This window comes from Pleurotus ostreatus (genome assembly GCF_014466165.1).
Source record: "Pleurotus ostreatus strain PC9 chromosome Unknown scaffold_2, whole genome shotgun sequence".
Taxonomy (NCBI): domain Eukaryota; kingdom Fungi; phylum Basidiomycota; class Agaricomycetes; order Agaricales; family Pleurotaceae; genus Pleurotus; species Pleurotus ostreatus.
In genome coordinates this window covers 2572839-2590221 of record NW_023503157.1, presented here as the reverse complement: position 1 = coordinate 2590221, position 17383 = coordinate 2572839, and the positions used below count along the sequence as shown (strand labels likewise).

At 50.4% G+C, this 17383-nt stretch overlaps 6 protein-coding genes across 6 annotated transcripts; 2 read left to right on the top strand and 4 right to left on the bottom strand.

Moving 5' to 3' along the window:
- Positions 1-2121: 2121 nt before the first annotated feature.
- Positions 2122-4550, bottom strand: PC9H_003764 (uncharacterized protein; the record flags this gene model as incomplete). The annotated part of the gene is made up of 3 exons (XM_036773356.1): positions 2122-3954; positions 4004-4237; positions 4299-4550. The coding sequence occupies 3 exons, from the start codon at positions 4548-4550 to the stop codon at positions 2122-2124; spliced, it is 2319 nt and encodes a 772-aa protein (XP_036634829.1).
- Positions 4551-4847: 297 nt separating this feature from the next.
- On the top strand, positions 4848-5989 carry PC9H_003763 (uncharacterized protein; the record flags this gene model as incomplete). Its single annotated transcript, XM_036773355.1, has 3 exons — positions 4848-4904; positions 4964-4982; positions 5037-5989. The coding sequence occupies 3 exons, from the start codon at positions 4848-4850 to the stop codon at positions 5987-5989; spliced, it is 1029 nt and encodes a 342-aa protein (XP_036634828.1).
- A 530-nt stretch (positions 5990-6519) lies between these two features.
- PC9H_003762 (uncharacterized protein) lies at positions 6520-8393 on the bottom strand (the record flags this gene model as incomplete). Its single annotated transcript, XM_036773354.1, has 6 exons — positions 6520-6844; positions 6904-7244; positions 7297-7565; positions 7621-7652; positions 7702-8121; positions 8176-8393. 6 exons carry the CDS (start codon positions 8391-8393, stop codon positions 6520-6522), a joined length of 1605 nt encoding a protein of 534 aa, XP_036634827.1.
- A 1364-nt stretch (positions 8394-9757) lies between these two features.
- On the top strand, positions 9758-12166 carry PC9H_003761 (uncharacterized protein; the record flags this gene model as incomplete). Its single annotated transcript, XM_036773353.1, has 1 exon — positions 9758-12166. The coding sequence occupies one exon, from the start codon at positions 9758-9760 to the stop codon at positions 12164-12166; it is 2409 nt and encodes an 802-aa protein (XP_036634826.1).
- Positions 12167-12295: 129 nt separating this feature from the next.
- Positions 12296-14090, bottom strand: PC9H_003760 (uncharacterized protein; the record flags this gene model as incomplete). Its single annotated transcript, XM_036773352.1, has 4 exons — positions 12296-13754; positions 13809-13840; positions 13892-13980; positions 14033-14090. The coding sequence occupies 4 exons, from the start codon at positions 14088-14090 to the stop codon at positions 12296-12298; spliced, it is 1638 nt and encodes a 545-aa protein (XP_036634825.1).
- A 484-nt stretch (positions 14091-14574) lies between these two features.
- On the bottom strand, positions 14575-17214 carry PRT1 (Translation initiation factor 3 subunit b; the record flags this gene model as incomplete). Its single annotated transcript, XM_036773351.1, has 9 exons — positions 14575-14961; positions 15032-15312; positions 15370-15528; positions 15587-15731; positions 15784-16464; positions 16518-16640; positions 16692-16869; positions 16915-17100; positions 17156-17214. The coding sequence occupies 9 exons, from the start codon at positions 17212-17214 to the stop codon at positions 14575-14577; spliced, it is 2199 nt and encodes a 732-aa protein (XP_036634824.1).
- Positions 17215-17383: the final 169 nt, after the last annotated feature.

The window sequence follows — 17383 nt, the reverse complement described above, 5'->3', positions numbered from 1 at the left end:
ATCGAGTCTAGATGTTTCATGGTGAACTCTGTTTCCGGGTAGTTTGGCCCGAAGCTCTCGGATTTCTTCTCGCATCATCTTCTGGTCTTCTGGATGCTTGGAAAGCTCATACAGGAGCCAAGTTGGTATTGATGCCGTAGTCTCGTGTCGGCTAATATAATGGTCCTAGAGAACGCCTCAGATCCTTGCTAAACCGAAATATACGAAAGTAGGACCTATGCCATTTGGGATAAGATCTTGTCTTCATTAAGTTGGCGTTCAGGGATCACGAACACGTTGGCTTGGACTACATCATAAATGAGCAGGTGAAGACTATTAGGGAGAGCCTACTTGCCCAATACGCTCATGATGTCCCGGTTGGTAGCATCCACCAAGAATACGGAGACCTTCTCCTCGACCAAACCCTTTGAGTTCTCGCTAGGCCGCTGAAGGCACGAAATCGGATACACTCCCTTGTCGGAATATACTCTACATATCGAAGAATGGATGTGGATATGTACTGCCATAATCCCCAAAAGAGAAGATCCACCAGAAAAGGGTAAAGTAGGCTATCGGAACTTTGCATCTACTTCATGACTGGCTATCGATCGACGGAGCGGAAGCGCTAGGACAGAATGTACAAGAGATTTTCTAACGACCTGCCAAGGGGGGTCTGAGGGCCCTCTATTGCGTCAAACTGATAGTCGAATGTTGCTGTGGTCCAATGTAAGAATGTGAGGCGAGCACACTACGATTATACTCACCCACTCACATGGCATCTAGGGTACTTCGAGCGAGCCATTGCCATACGTTGAAAGTCCGATCACCAACTTGAATGAGGTCCTTCCATTTCTGGGTCATCTGCGCCATTACAATATTAACACCTAAGTACGATGCACCAGATGAAATGCGTATCTGAGAAGCAGTGCTTTGGAAGAATGGAAGGAAGGAATGTAATTGTTGGGCTGTGAATGCGGGACTCATCACTTTCCTATGGCGTATCACCTGTTTTCATATCAGAGACAGGACGCGGAGATACTAGGGGACCTCTACGACCCTACCAACTGCCGATGCGATACCATCTCCAACCAGCGTTACGAGCAATCTGGTCTGCATCCTTACGTTTGGGATAATGATATCCCGAGGTTTGGAAGATATGCTGAAGTGCATGGGGTCGCAGGTGAAGATGTCAGTCTTCTGTAGATATCATCAAGTTTATCACAGTGGAACAACAGCTGAACTGGAGAGTAGAGGAGTAACCTACCCCCAAGCGGCACCGGTCTTGAAGGTGGCTCCGTACTCGCGGACCCATAGATAATCGAGGTCGCCAACCTCGGCCTGGCTATGAATTTCGAGTTCATTTCCTGTCGACAACGAGCAATAAGCCCAAAGGAAGGACACGACGAGTTGAAAACTAGCAGTCACGAAGATGAGAGTGGCCCCCTTAATCTGCCAACGTAAACTCGCCTACGGCGGGCGAAGGTGCTGGCAACCAGAAGTAGCAGTCAGTACAAAGGAATAGGCAAGGATACCCATCGTTGGTCATTGTGGCATCCAACAGATTCTATATTCAGAGCCTCTAATAGATCAGAACGTGCCAAATCGTACACGACCAAAGCTTGTGGCATGAGCCGCAATCGGGAGATCTGCATCCCAGAGGAAACTCACTCGAAGTACTCCACCAGCAGATGCTAGGTAGGTCAGCCACACGTCCAAATCCATGCCCTACTCTTGCAGTGCTGTTCTTTTCGCTTTTCGATAGCTTCATGTGAAGTCTCGGGACCAAAAAAACTCCGGGCAAGTATCTGAGGGTGCTGGCATGTAACCTCATCCCGCATGGCATCGCTTCCTTCGATGGACCTTCGTACATGACTGAGGCTAGTACGGTATAGTGGAAGACTGATTTGCCGACTCCGGGTTCGCTTCTGCGAAGTAAGCATGCCAATGGGAATGTAATAATTTCCAACTTGATGACGATTAGGTAGTAGGCGTACATCTACAAGAAGGGTATACAACGTACAACATTAAGAACATCATTGAACACGGACCTCATATGTCCAATGTGGCATGCAAGGTTGCCCTGAACCGAAGGAGATGGAGCGTGAAGTAACTCTGTTTACAAGCTCGCGAAGCCTTTGTGCCTTATGAATCATCCCCTTCTTCGCGTCCCATCCCCGCGCTCCAAACGGTGCTGCCGCTTCCACTTCCACCAGCACTTCGACGGCTTCGTCTTCCACTTCGAGGAACTATCTCCGTGAAGCCACCGCTATTTCCACGCGCCATATCTGCACTAAGCTGACGCTCCTGAGCGTCCAAAGCAGCTAAACTGTTAACAGCTTCAGCTTGCTCCAAAGCTTCTTGCGTCAAGTTGGGAGTGTTCCCAATACCGAGACCAACGGATGAAGATGACGGGCCATGCAACGAAGGCGTCGACTTTGCGGATGAGGCATCCGAATTGTCCACAGATGACCCAAAGCCGAACAATGAGAACCTTCGATTAGGATTCGCACTTGCAGTAGCAGGATTTGATGCGGGAGGGAGTACAGGGCTCGGAGGGACAACAGGGGAAGGGGATGGCTGAATCCCCATAAGCTTCATTGTTGCATTCAAACGTTCGCGCTCCTTCCTGTCATCCTCGTCTTCGTGTGTATCAAGCTTTCTTGCCCCAGTCACTGGGCTAGCACCGGGCTTCAAGGTTAGTGGACGCAAAGCGGAATTTTCGGGCTTCTTCTCAGCACTGAAAAGGGAGAAGTTCTTCCAATCGAAAGACATAGAACGCCGTTGCGCTTTCGCACCGGTAGCCGGTGGCTTTGGGTCTAGCTTCGGCACATGAGGGAATGATGGAGAGTGGCCTTCACCGGAGGATGGTGTGGGATTGGAGGACGAGCGGCCGATAATGGCGGACTGGGGCCGAGGCTTAGGTGCGGCTTTGGCCGGAGCAGGCGAGTTTGGTATGGAGGCTGGCATTGTGGTGGCGACGGGAGTAGGCGAAGCTTCATCATAATCAACAGCAAGGACCCGCTCGAAGCCCCCTTGAGAAACGATGCGATCGATGATCTTGGATGCATACAATGAAAGGGCCTTGTTCGCATCCTTGAGAGACTTCACTTCGGTTCGTAGTGACTCAACCTCGCTAGGCGACATCAAGCCGCCGCTCTCTGAGGCGGACACCTTTCTACTATCCGTGCCCTTCTTGTTTCGTTTCGCCTTGCCAAGCGGGCGCTGGTCATCCAGCTGATTGTCTTCCAGCAGGTCCTTGTTCTCAGCGCGGCCAAGTTCGGCGGCAAGATCGAGTCCGGGTCCAGTGATGGGGAGGTCGGCCAGTGATTCGCCGGGTGGGCGTCGATCAGAAGAGTCAGAGGTGCCGCGTCGACGACCTGTGCGGCCTGGTAGACGGCCAGGATGCTGTGCGGTAGATAAGTCCCTGTCGAGGTCGTGTTCGAGCTCCTCTTCTGGTTCCTCGTCGACTGGATTAAGGGTACTTCTACCCGTGCTGTGCAAGCTCCGATCGTCATTGCCTTCAAGTTCTTCGCGGTCATCGTCGTCGTTGCTGTCAGATCCCCCGCCAACTTGGCGCATCAAGTTGAATTGCCCGCTAAGTGTCCTCTCCCGTAGGAGAATCATGTAACCCTCATTGTCCTCCTGCAGTTCGTTATTGACTCGTTTCAAATCAACTAGCTGTGATTGGAGAAGAACTAGAGTGCTCTGGAGAGACGTATACGATGTCGAGAGCGTCGAAAGTTCAAGCCTCATTGAAGTCATCTCTGCTGGCTCTGCCTCCGGATCATTAAAGTCCTGCCTAGGTTCTACTTCTTTGACAGTTGGGATAGATTCTTCCTCCTCTTCCTCGGGTATGGGTTCTGGCTCTGGTTCAGGGTCCGGCCTTTTACGCGCCTGCATCAAGGACTGTATCCGAGATTTGAGATGCTGTTCGTTGTCATAGAACGCCTGGCGCTCGGCCTCAAATGTGGCAGTCTTGTCCACTCATTAGTTTGAGTAAATCCGGAAGCGAAACCCCTCTGACCTGTTCATTATACCGACGCTGCAAATCTCGCTTTTCCTTCTCTAGTTCGCGTACCTGGGCGCGCAATTTCTCTGCAACGTCCATATGCTGAACCAGTTCAGCCTCGGAGCGAGATTGCTCAGCGTACAATTCGTTAAGACGCGTTTCGGCTGCATGCAGTACGGAGGTAAGACTTTCTATCTCTGCGCCTAAATTTGTGATCGTCTGGTCCTTGTCCTGCAATTTCACCAGTAGCTGTGTATGTCGTAGGCCATTAGTGACATGGCTGTACACCCAAAGTGATCGCTGTACGTACCTGTTCTCTCTGCTCAGTCTCTTGCTTCAATGCAGCAGAAAGAGATTCCCTTGTCTCCCCATTCACGACCGGCGATGAGGGTGCTTTGATTGAGGCCCGTCGAGCTGAATTGGAACTCAGAGAAGACGGCGTTCGTGTAGACGCTGCTGAGCGAGCTGTAGCACCCCTAGTGATGTTCGAAGTCGGCGTCGGCGAGGGCGACGAGGGCGTGCGCCGACTCGGGGGACTTCGTGTTGCTACCGTGTTGGCCATGATGAGAGAAACGTGTCAGGTCGTAAAATGTCGTTGATTCGTTTACGGTGGTAAAAGAAAAGAAAAATGGAGAGAGGGCGTTTCGCCGTTGCGCTAGCTGAATGAATTCGTGTCCAAGTCTAAACGGGAGAAACAGAAACAGGTGGCATCAATGCTGCGAAATGCATCATGCATGTGCCACCACTGCAACTGATGATCGGCAGACGGTGTCTCTAAGGGATTGATCACGTGAGCTTCATCAAGCGATGTTGATTAGATGAGATTAGATAAGAATCCAACTTCCTTCTTCCATCCTTCATGTCCAAGGCCGCCCAAACTCTCTTGGAAGAAATCCACTCGGAGTCTTTACAGGTGGTACGGTGTCTCAAGTTTGTTTGATCCCCACCGTTTCACAAATTTACTTGATGAACTAGCTCCTTGCTTCTCTCCGACGTGAGATCTATTTAAAACTATGAAAAATCTTCATCCTGACCTTCCGCGCATCAGCGCATTCCGGACTTTCGGAGGTGGCCCACGCGGACACGATCTCCACGAGTTCCAGTGCTGTTGACACTTCCCCGTCGTCGACCTTCAGACTCGGAAACGTGGTCGAAATACAAGGACCATCGGCCTCAGGCAAATCCCATTTGGTGTACCACCTCGTGTCCCACTGCATCATTCCGCCAGAGTATGAAGACTGCGCCCTGGGCGGGTGGGGTAAGGCTGCAATGGTATTTGACTCCGACAACACTTTCAGCATCGCGAGAGTAAAGCAGATTCTCCTGAAGCGGTTGGAATCAAGATTTGCTACGCAACCCCACCTGTGGACCGCAGAATGGCGCTCCGACATCGTTGAGAAGTGTCTGGACCATTTGCACATATTCAAGCCGTCGTCATCAATCCAACTTGCCGCAACACTTCGTAATCTTCCAGCATATCATACCGACAACTTACCCCACACGGACATCGGTGTCCTTGCTGTAGATTCAATCAATGCCTTCTATTGGATGGATAGATTCATCGTGGAACACCCTAGCTCCTCTGGAAAGGCGTCTAAAGCTACTGTTAACCCCTTCCAACACGTCATATCATCATTGCGCGCTCTTCACGCTGCGTACCGGCCTCTTATCCTCCTCACAAGTTGGCTGATCGGTCCGAACCAGTCTTCGTCCAACTGTACCTCCGACAGACAACATCCATCTATATATGCCGACCCTCGTCATCAACTGCGCTCTACAACGCCAATGCCGTCGGGTACAATCACCCATCGTGTTACGATGTCAGTTATACCTGCGCCGCAACCTTTAACATCTGCGGATCCAAAATGGCCCTCGCCGCAGTTCGTGTGCTCGATCCAGAAGCCAGGGCATGATTCCGTTGGTCGTTTCATGTTGCAAATCAATGATGGCGTAGACTGTAGACTTCCTGAAGGCCAAAAATTTCTGGTATCCGTCTGCTAAGTTTAATCTTTGACGCTGTAACCGCCTCACGTTTGATGTGTTTAAACTTATAGTTGTATCAAGTACTTTTGTTTGTTTATAACCGTGTATATGATTCTGCTCAATGGGCGATCCCAATAAGTGTAGCAACATAGACCACATCAATCACTGGATCATGGATCATAATCAAATCCTGACGTGCGCAGAAAGGTCGGTTTCGAGAGAATCGAAACGTCAGGTAGACGAGCTAAGTCGACTGAATGATTGGCACGGCGCCGCAGCTCGTAGGTGTTCACCATGATGAAATTGTTGTGGTAACTATACATGGAGATGATAACGTAAAAATCTAGGCTACAAGCTGTATGGATGCGGAGGGGGGATGGGGGTAATGCTACTGATGACAACTACTACAAAACAAATATGAATACGCAGTGGTAACTATATCAATTAGTACTATAAAGTAAAATATAGATAATATAGACTCTAGAATGCTTACGCGAAAATAATAAGTTATATAAATGGTCCATTGAAGGCCATAATCCGTCCGACGATTAACGTGAAACACCGAAAATGCTATCAATTTGTGACTGGTAAGCTTCTTCGACTGCCTTACGGCGAATGTTGCCCTTGGTAGCTGTCCTTGGGAGTGCTTTCCGCGGTACGACGACTATCATCTTCGTTGATGTGATACGCTCGTGGAGATATCGCCTGGCGTGGAACTGCCGAGTCTTGCGAATGATCTCTTTTTTGAGCTTTTCGTGATCAATGTCACTTGCAGGCTCCACGAACAAGACAGGCGACGGGCGCCCAGTGCCGACAACAATGCAATCGTCGATTAATGAACCGCACATTGCGCGAACATTATCCTCGATTGCTCTAACGAACAGCGCGTATCAGCATGAGGCACCAAGGTAACGAATTTCATATAGACGTACTTGGTATCACAGCGAAGGCTGTTTTCGGATTTTATCCAGTCGTCGTCACGTCCGCGGAAGACATAGGCACCGGGTATGGGTTCCTGGAACAGATCGCCTGTATGGAAGTGACCGTCTTCGGAGTGTCGTAAAGAGGCATCTGGGCAATCACCCGAATCAGAGTAAATGACCAATTCGTACATGCGACCTGTCGACTGATGCTCTGCTTCTGAAGGGGAGACGGGTGCAATAGGCTCGAAACCGTAGTGAACACCCTCGAGCGGACGCAAGAAAGGAGCTGTGCGGTCACGTCCACCGATAGAGAGGAGCATTGCACCGCATTCAGTGCTACCGAATAGATTCTACAGTGGTCATGAGGTGAAGGAACAATGATTAATTGTCCAAGATGCTCACCCGTATCTTCATGCCATGATTGTAGGCCCATTCCTCCTCCTCACGAGCTAAGGGGAGACCACTGTACAGGATTTCATCAAGGTCGACAAGCTTCGATAGAAGTTTGGGGTCCTGTCGTGATTTCCGGAGGTGATTGGCGAGGAAAGTGGCGAACTGGTTAAGTCGGTTAAGGCCACAGTCCTGGATCATAACATGTAGCTCTTCGGAAGAGAAGTTGATTGCAGTAGGCTGAATGACACAAGAACCATGCTGAAGGGTGCCAAGAAGCACTAAAACACAATATTAGGTGGCGTTCAAAAACTTTCGAACAGCTAGAAAACTTACTGAATGTCTGGCCAATATGGCACATACTTCCCCTGTACCAAAATTAGCAACGAACTTAGTAAAGAAGGCGAAGGTGCTTACATCCATACAGTGACATCTTGCTTGGAAGCATTGATCGGCTTGCTAACTTGATAGGACTTCTTCACCGCCGATTCTAGCCACCTAAAGCTGCAAGGAACGAGCTTGGGGCTTCCTGATGTCGAACCACTGGTGTGGAATATGAACGCAAGATCTTCGGGCCGGTTATCAAGACGTTCGGGTAACGGTTCACGTAGGGGATCGGCTTCGTCGTATTCCATTGCAACATGTATCGGGACGGGTGCTTCAAACAACGTGGATGCGAAGGTTGCGTCGTAGATGAGCGCCTTCGCGCCAGCTTTCCCCAACAGTTCACAGACAACCACAGGGTTTGGTAGTCTCAGACTGAACATTTGAGGGATGTAGCCTGCTCGAGAAAGACCATATATGTGCAGCACATCGGTGTAGGTCATCCCACCAAGCCTACAGATGTTAGAGTGAATATCGGGGATGGGGTCACGTAAGTTGTGAACATACCAAAGACCAACGATCGATCGCCGAGGCACACCGCTACTTCTCAATTTATGTGACCAAGATCGAGCAAAGCGCTCGACGTCGTGTTGAAATTGTGAGTACGTGATCGACTGCCATCCTGCAATGTTGTTACTCTCATCGAGTTGAGGGAGTTTGAAAGCTGAGGCCGAAGGATATACGGAGGCACTCGTCTCGAGGACGGTAAGATGTGAGGAAGACATCCTTGAAAGGGGTGATAGGAAGTAGAATATGATGAGGCATTCAGGGATATGCGTCCGATCTTTATAGCGGTTGCATAGAAAATGCTATATCCGAGTCAATATCGGGAGCGGCTAGGCATAATTGGTAGGCGTGGGTTGTAATCGTTGCTAGGTCCTATCTTTGGTTTCGAATAGCCTTGCCTGTCGAAACGGGATGGGTGAAACACAGAACAGATAGGTACACTTTGAACGGAGCCGTGGATGAATTGATCCATTTGGTGAACCACCGCCGGAATGACATTGGTCACCAAGTACGGTAGTGAGATTCAACACGGTATGGATAAGGAACAAGATCGCTCCTAGGCGATGTTTTCCGAGTCAAAGAGAGGCGATGCGTACTCCGCATACGGCCGCTGCGGTTGATTAGATTTATGGGCGGAAATTTGGCTGAGACTGATGTTGCATCACCGTTAGGCACGGAAGTATAACCAATATATGATCACGTGCCTCGAAGAAATACCTTCACAATATTGGATAGAATTGAGAGTCGGGCTGAGCTTCGTGTCACTGGCGACATTGGATGCCATGGATGGGCTCTGTTGACGGGTCTTGTGAGAGATAACAGCATTTCGTAGATACCCCCCGCATCAGTATGAGTCATAGAAAGTCGAATGGCATGACAAAAAGCAGTGTTAGTGAGCGATGGGCAACCCTGGCGTGGATGATTACTGAGGCTGCTTACATTACTTTGAAGCTGTAAACGGAGACGCGTTCACGTTATGCTCTTGTGCCATGGCACCACGATGCAAAAGAAAACTTGAGGCCGATTACGCGGAGTGCTTCAAGGTTTTTTTTCTGCAGACTAACCTTCCATCGAGCTCGGAAATATGTGGCCGAGGGCATTATTCATCCGTTCAACCGAGCGTTACTTCCCTGATTGGGCGGCCAGGGTTTGCTCTACGAGCGCATGAGCATCCACGCCAACGACAAGGCGATGCGATGCTGTAGATCATCTGACAGGCGGGGAGAGGCCTTCCAGAATCAAGGGCAAACTTTGAATACAAGGCCACTTGCGACCTTCGTGCATCGTGTACACACCAAGAAGACGGGCATACAAAATTGGCGACGAAATCCGGCTTTGAGTGGCCACCATCGTGCCCTGTAACATCTAGGACAGAGCTGAACGGAGTCGGAAGCCGTGATCAAGTTTTGCACCGACACCGCGCTGGTCGCAGAGAGGATCAGAGTTCCCACGGTCAGGTCAGTTGGTCCTACGATCACGAAAAACATATCAAACACACAAAGGTTCATCTGCATCAATAACTGGTCCGGCTGACACTGATTATCCTGCTCTTTACAGTATCCTCAGTTCCTGCAAGAGCTTCATGCTCCAGAGTACCCGCTTCGCTGCCAAACATTTTTGCCGGCTAGGTACGGTGTTGGTCAATCAAGCAGCCTTAACACAATGGGGCCATCACTCGACCTCGCTTGACAAGTCCCCTTCGTTTCACCCCCTTCGAAATCTGCAAACAGACAGTGCCACCAAAGCTTCGGACGCCACAATGCAAGGCCAATCCCTGCCAGGCGAACTGCTGGTGCTGCTAGACTCAATGCTCACCTTCGATGCGGCGTTGCGGATGGTCAAGAGTTCGCCTACGATATCACGTCGTCTCCTTGACGGCAACGCAGCCCGGGGCCTTGCTGTGGAGTTAGCGCGAACCGAACGCCCTCAACGATCATTACTCCTGATACGACTGGCCCACAAGCTAGGATCTCAACTGAAGCAGAACGTCTACGAATGTACAGCTCACGAGTATGCATCAAAGGCTAATTGGGCACAGGTCCTCGACGTGGTTTCCCTCGGTGTCGAGTTGTCTGGTCGAACCACCCTGCGTTTGCTGAATTGGAGGACGAGGGCTCTCATCGAGGAACAAAATTTCTCCGGCTTGGAGGCAATTCTAGGCGAGTTCGAAAAATACAAATTATCTCCCAGTCGACGGACATTCCATCTCCTGTTAACTGGCCACATCCGTAACCACAATCTCCATCAAGCCAAAGCCTGTCTCCAGTACATGTCAGCCGCCGGCTGCCCCCCAGATGCATCGACATATTCGATCTTGGTTACGGTATTCCGACCTTTGGGAGCTGATCCAGAGGTACTCGCACAGGCAATACAATCTCTCCCCGATCTCCAAACGCATGGGAATACAACGACTGCGGTACTCAACAGCCTACTTCAAATATATTTTGACGCGCGCCGACCGCCCGAAGTACTCCGTATATTGTCAATGTTCAAAGGACACGATACAGCTGCGTCCCTTGCTTCCACATATCGAGATCACGCGGTGACCGGCGAGCTGTACGAGAGCGTAGATACCCCGCCTTCGACATATCAGCTTCCAAATCTACCCCCAGTAACACCCGATGCCGCAACATTCAGCATTTTGCTTAATGATGCTGCTAGGCGACATGATATCTCATCTGCATCAAAATATCTTCAAATCATGGCACACGCAAATGTGAAACCCACTTCTGACACTGCGGTATCATTGATTCACGTCTTATTTGCAACCCATAATGAAGCCACCGCTCTGCAATTAGTATCACAGGTGTGTGGAGCCGGAGCCGGAGAACTCAGCTCTCTGCTACAGGACACACCGCCAACTCTCCATCTTCCGATAGCCATCGACCACATCTCACCAACTACACAAATACTCAACGCTCTTCTCAAGGGGCTTCTAAAGTCTCCCAATGGCTTTCGTTGGTGGCATGCGGTACTGAGGCAGATGCATGTGCACGGTCTTCAACCTAATTCAATGACTGCCGAACTCCTCTTGGCATACATGGACAAGGTCGAGGGCGCTCGCCCGCGGGAGTTACTCCGTACACTTAGATTTCTTTCTCATTCCAAAGTGAAGCCAACTCTCCGGCACATGCACATAATACTTCGCTCCATCCTTCGCCGCGAGAAGCAAGTAGTCTACGGCAGTGGATGGAATGCTCTGGCGGCTAGATTCTCCTCCAGCCGACGGGACGAAGCTTCTCCTCATCTAGACCGTATTTCCGATGTCGCAGACATGTTAGACCCGACCGCTGGTATTAGCTTAACAGCTCGCCATCGATACCGTACCCTTGCAAGACCGTTGATTGAAAATCTCACTGAGCGCAAAGTGAGAAGCGACCCAGCCATGTTCGCCATGCGCATCAAACACGATGGAGTAATGCGATCCGACTTAGATTCTGCGAGGGAAGTCTTCCATGCCTACGTTGCACGAGGATTGCGTCCATCGGCGTATCATTTTGCTTCGTTGATGGAAGGACATACGCTCGCCGGTGACATATTGGGCGCGGAAGATGTCATGCAAGCGGCGGTTGATGCTGGGATAGAGCCTAGCGTCGTCATGTATACGACGCTTATCGTTGGCCACGCGCGGAAGGGCAAACCACATCTAGCTCTGCGGACCTTCCAGCGAATGCTGGACGCGGGCGTCAAACCTGACGTTCCTGCTATCGACGCAGTCGCAAGTGCATTTTTCGCGGCAGGAGCTTATAGGATGGCCGCAAGAGTCATTATCAGTCTATGGCCCCGCGTTGGCCGTTTCCCTCCTGAACTGGCTGACGCCTCCCTTCGTGATCTGGCCCGCGAATTTCGCAAACTTCATGGCCCGAATGTACGTAGAACGAGCCCAATGACAAAGCCTCAGAGTCGGACGTTACGTCGCAAAACTGCGAGGCTTCTTTCTTTGTGGGCAAAGGTCAGTAACAATCCCAGTCTTACACGTCCAACTTCGTAGCACTTGTAATTGGCATTAGAGAAGAGATGGGTACATTCATATTTTAAGTTCTCTTTTGAGTGTGTAGTAGTTACATTACTTTAGTCCTTCACATCTGTGACATCTGTCGAATAAGTGATCATACATTGTTCACGATCTAGAATATTTAGCATCGAGAAGGCGCAGGGCGTGTTGAACAGCATTGGTAGATACTTCCCGGATGCGTTGGCGCCCACATTGAATCAAGATCTCTTCTGGTACCAATCGGGGAGGAGGTGACCGCAGGTGCTCCCTTTCACGGTATCGCGCGTGTGGATCTGTCAGAAGGACGGACTGCTGGTCTGCGCCCGCCGCGTCGTTATGCGGGGGGACAGGTGATGGTAGACGCTCAGGAGTGATGCTACCAGGGGCAGGCGATATTACGACTCGAGGTCCCGTGCACTTGGAGCGACGGGCGACTACATCCGCGAGCAGTTCTAGGTCAGAGAACTCGACATTGGGATGGGCCTTGAGCTGCTTCCAGGCATGGTTGGTAGGCATGGTGTCCTCATCAATGGGGTATGGGGATACGGCAGGCCGGGGTAGGGACGCCATCGTGCGATGACTACATGTATGAGACTCTGTCTGAGCTTCGCCAAACGCTGCGGAGGTTTCACCGCAGGGGCAATTGTCACATGGGGCTATCGTAGACGAGCTCTTTCCAACGGCAGCACAAAAAGCCTGACCGAAGGAATCATCAGAACAAGCTGAGCAGTTTGAAGGGTCGCCTGTGCACGTAGCCCGAGAGGTCTGGGAGGCAGGGATAACGGGGAAGATCACTCCTGGGAAGGATTTGGCGGCACGGCGCTTGAGGGGGACTGGTGGCTTGTAAGCGGGGAGGTTGTCTAAGATGGAGAGTTGGTTAGGCGCAGGCGACGGATCAAGACGGATCGTTCCCTCGAGCGGGGCGATAAATCGTGACTGTTCGGCTGCTTCTATTTTGAGGTTCGTTGCATTCATGCGCTCGGCGTCTGCTTGTTGTTGCATAGCCAACTCTCTGCAGACACAAGGCGTGTCCTCGTTGCAGAAGCCGCAATCAAATTGTGGGAACACGGCGGGCTCATAATTAGCCATGGTGATATTCTGCTTTGTGGCAGAAAAGTTAAGCATCCCCGGCAAGGACGAGTCGCCATTCAAGTCGGCAGAGTGGACTTCAAGGGGAAGAGGGGAGAATCGCGTTTCACACGACCCATTTGAGTCCGGGGAAGAGACCATAGATGGAGGGGATGGGAGATAGGCGGCTGATAGTGGCGACACAGTCATAGGATTTGATGCCTCTGCCGTCAATGTTCTAGACCTCTTCCTCGTGGAAAGCGCGGAGGTAGGCGAAGTAGCCCTCGAGCGCTTCTTGTCTATGACTTGATTGCTACCGTCCTGCTCGAGCTTGAGTAACCTCTCTCTAAGAAATGCATTCTCAGAGCGAAGTTTCTCATTTTCCTCCTTTAGCCTCTTAGCAATATTTTGTAGGGCGACATTGCGCTCTATTTCTCCTTGTTCGTAAGAGAGAACCCGAGCCTGGAGCTCGGCAAGCTGGGACTGCTTGCGTTCTCTAAATGCACGTTGTGCTGCCCTATGAAAATGCCATCAGGCGCTACCATTGAGGGTATTTTTATTGAGCACTAACCTATTCTGAACGCGCCTCCCTTTACTTTCCGGCTGTCGATTGAGTCAGTGGCAGGGTCTCTCGTAAAGAATCTATACACTTACATCCTCTTCGGCCTTAGCGGGTGTGGTTGTGTCTTTCTTCGGCTTTCGCCCAGGCTTCGGTTTGGGCTGTATAACCCATTCTTTAGATGCTGGAGGCATATTAGCCGACGATCACAGTAGAGCGCGCTCCGGAGGACGTACGGGTAGCCCAGAGAACGCTTGAGGACGCTTGTGCGGGAGTGGTGGAGGCAGAAGCCATAAAGAGCCCGTCTAAAAGGATGCACGGTTGATACGGGGTCAGAGTGATAAAGTGTGAGAGAAGGCGAACCAATCGAACGGATGGGAGGGCAATCCCAGACTTATACTTGAAAGTGGGAGATGGAAAGTGGGCCGATATCTGATAAGATGGGGAGTCTGTTGACGCCTGTTTGCTGATATCGTGGTCACAGGATTATCGTGAGAACAATTATGGTTTCCTTTCACTAAATTAGGCGAGCGTGCCTGGCGCCGAACGGAACTTCATCCCTATCTCCTCCACTTTGCTGTCTGTAGGAGAAACCTACCAACTCGGATCCGGGTCTTCCTGTGAGAGCTACCAACTCAATATTCCACGACAAGCGGGCATAACTGAGTGACATTAGCCGGGCCGCGATCCAATAGTGTTTGCCGACATTACCGTCTCTCACAGTCCATGAGTAACACGTACAGAGATTCCCAACGCGACTAGATACAGGCGTGGCCAATCACTCGACTACCTCTTCCTCCGTTTGTTCTATCACCTCGTCCACCCAAACTTCAATCTCCTCCTTTTCTTCCTCATCGTGTCGGCTTTCCTTTTGTCCACGCTCCTCCAATAGCTCCTTCTTGCAACGAAGTCGCCAAGCATTCCATTCGTCCACAAGGCGTTTGCGCAGCGCGATCAGTTCGGCAGAGACATTACTCTCTTCTGCAGCATCTTCTTCGTCGAATGCCCGACTGTATTCACGTAAGTTCTTGCGAATCTTACGCTGTTGTTCTCGCGTAAGTAGCGTCCGTGGGCGAGGCCGCCAGATGAACTGCTTGAAGCGGTCTAGAATGTGCTTTTCTAATTCTTGTCCTTTGAAATCCCATATTGCGTAGCCGTTTTCAAGCTGGATAATCACAGTGAGAGAATTGGTTCAGTAAATTTCTCAACGATTCGCAAGGGGGCCAATCGCTTACCGTGTGCCTCCATGCGCTCGCGCTCGTGGCTAAGTAACGGCCACTAGGATCCCACTCCAGATCTGTCACCCCATAATGATCACCAGTGCCGAGGAGTTGAACACTTGTACCCCAGTCGTCTTTAGACGCACTGGCCTCTTTGCGCACTGAGTCCACCGAATTGAAATCGAGGTCCCAGAATTCAAGCTCGGACTTGGTTGACGAGCCGACAGTGGCAAGAACCAGATGCCGTCCTTTAGGAGACCAGCGTATAGCATTACTCGTACGTCCAGTGAGTGTTCCTGAAAAGAGACTGTGAGAAGACACGATTTGCCAAGGAAAGATGGACGTATACTCACGGAGAAGCTTGAAGTCATTTTTGTCGTGATCTAATTGATAGAAGCTAACGTCTGTTTTGATCGTGACACCGGGACCGGGATTCCCAAGGTTGGGATCGTTACTGGACACGATAGCAAAGCGTTCGCCATTAGGTTCCCATGAAAAGTCCGTTACTGTGTCTAGAGTGGGTCGTTAATGTTTATGTGGCGTTGTAGTTCCATGCGTCATATATCGTACCTTTAAGCTCAACTACTTCAACTGGGTAGTCCTTTTCACGGACTCGGAAGATTTCGAGATTGCAGAAAATCGACTTCTTGGTCTTGGTATGACGATCGACCTTCACGCAGAAGAACTCGCCTTGATTTTGCCAGTATAGCTTGCACTAATATTCTAAAGTGTGAGCTCACGTTCGCTTCGGAGAAGATAAAGCTCACCTCTGTCACATTGAACAAGTTCTTTTGCCGCAAGATCGTGCGACTAGGAAAACTCAATAGAGTGACGCGCGCGGGTTGATTTGCCACTTCAGGAGTCCAGTACGCTAACATATTCTCCTTATTCTTCTTCGGAGGTTTGCTTCCAGCTCCATTGACACCGTCATCTATGTCCTTGTCGCCATGTGGGCACCATTCGAAATCTACGACACCTTCTATCTTCAGGCTCTTTTTCTCATGTAGGTACATGCTCGGCAGCTCGTAGACACTGATCATTTGACCAGGGGTGACACGGGCAACGAATTTGTCGTCGGGGCTCCACTTTAACGCGGGCCATTGCATCTGATTTTTTTGTGAAGGAGTTTCGTTTTCGTTGAATGTGGAGAACGTGCGAAGGAGATGGCCAGATTTGACATCCCAAACGGCTAAATTATTGCCTTCGTCATCTGGTGAGAGGTATTGAGGACCTTGAGGGGCGCCGGCAGGCACAACGATAGGCTCGTTGGACCATGTGACGAGGTAGTTTTCGCAAGGAGAGAAGTCGATCAATTTAACCAGCGGATGAGCGAAACGTTGCTGAGGCTTCCATGAGGGACCACCCCAAAGACGTACGCCCTGCCGATGGAGGGTGCCAACATATGTGCCTAAAGGAGACCACGCTACATAGAGGAAATGTTCCCATTTCTACAAGCGGAGACGTAAACAGCTGCAGAAAGGGCATTTCGGAGACGACATACTGGCTTGTGCGCAATTTCGCACTGCGAAGGCTTTCCGTGCCAATGTATTTCAACTTCCTCGCCTCTATGAGTAATGTATTGGTCACGGCCTTGGGAATCAGCTAGCCATGCACGGAGATGTTCCTGCGTCACTAATGAGTAAAGGGAGGGTCCATGGGGAATTCTTGCACCTACCCTAGGAACATACTCCTCAGTTTCTGGCTCTGCGTAAGTTTCGTCCATCTCAGCGTATTTCTCGATGTCAGTGAACCGATTGACTTTGAATGTATGTTTCGCATCGAATGGATGATTGTGCATTGCAACAATGGCCAGCTCGGCCTCATCCGCCGTACGGAAGTCAATGAAAGCGTAACTAAAATCATCAGTCAGAATTCACTGTAGTACTAGGGACACTCACCCTTTGCTCTTCCCCTTGGCGTCGTCCCATGGTACGAAGATATCGTCCACCTTGATTGACGTGCCCTTCTTGTTGAATTCTTTCGCGATTTTAGACAAGAGCTTCTCCAACTTCGATTTGTCGATGACTGGGATTCCATCCACAACAACGGTGTTGTCTAAGCTATCATCGAAATGGACCTCGTATCTGCCGAGGCCAATTGTCATTATCACAATACCGATCGCAACAGGGATTTCCCTACTTCGCTTCGATATCAGAATAGTCGATGTCCTCTGTGGGGTCTCTTGTTAATCCAGGCATTTTGGATTTGGAGGTAGTCAATAGAATAAATGGACCGAGTCTGACCGTGACGAAGTGACGGCCAAAACTTTTTGTTTCCCACGGTAACTCTTACGAACAAGAACGTCGGTGGCGCCGACCGTATTTCTGGCACATACAAACTGGTGGTGTCTTCGTGGAGCGCCTTTTG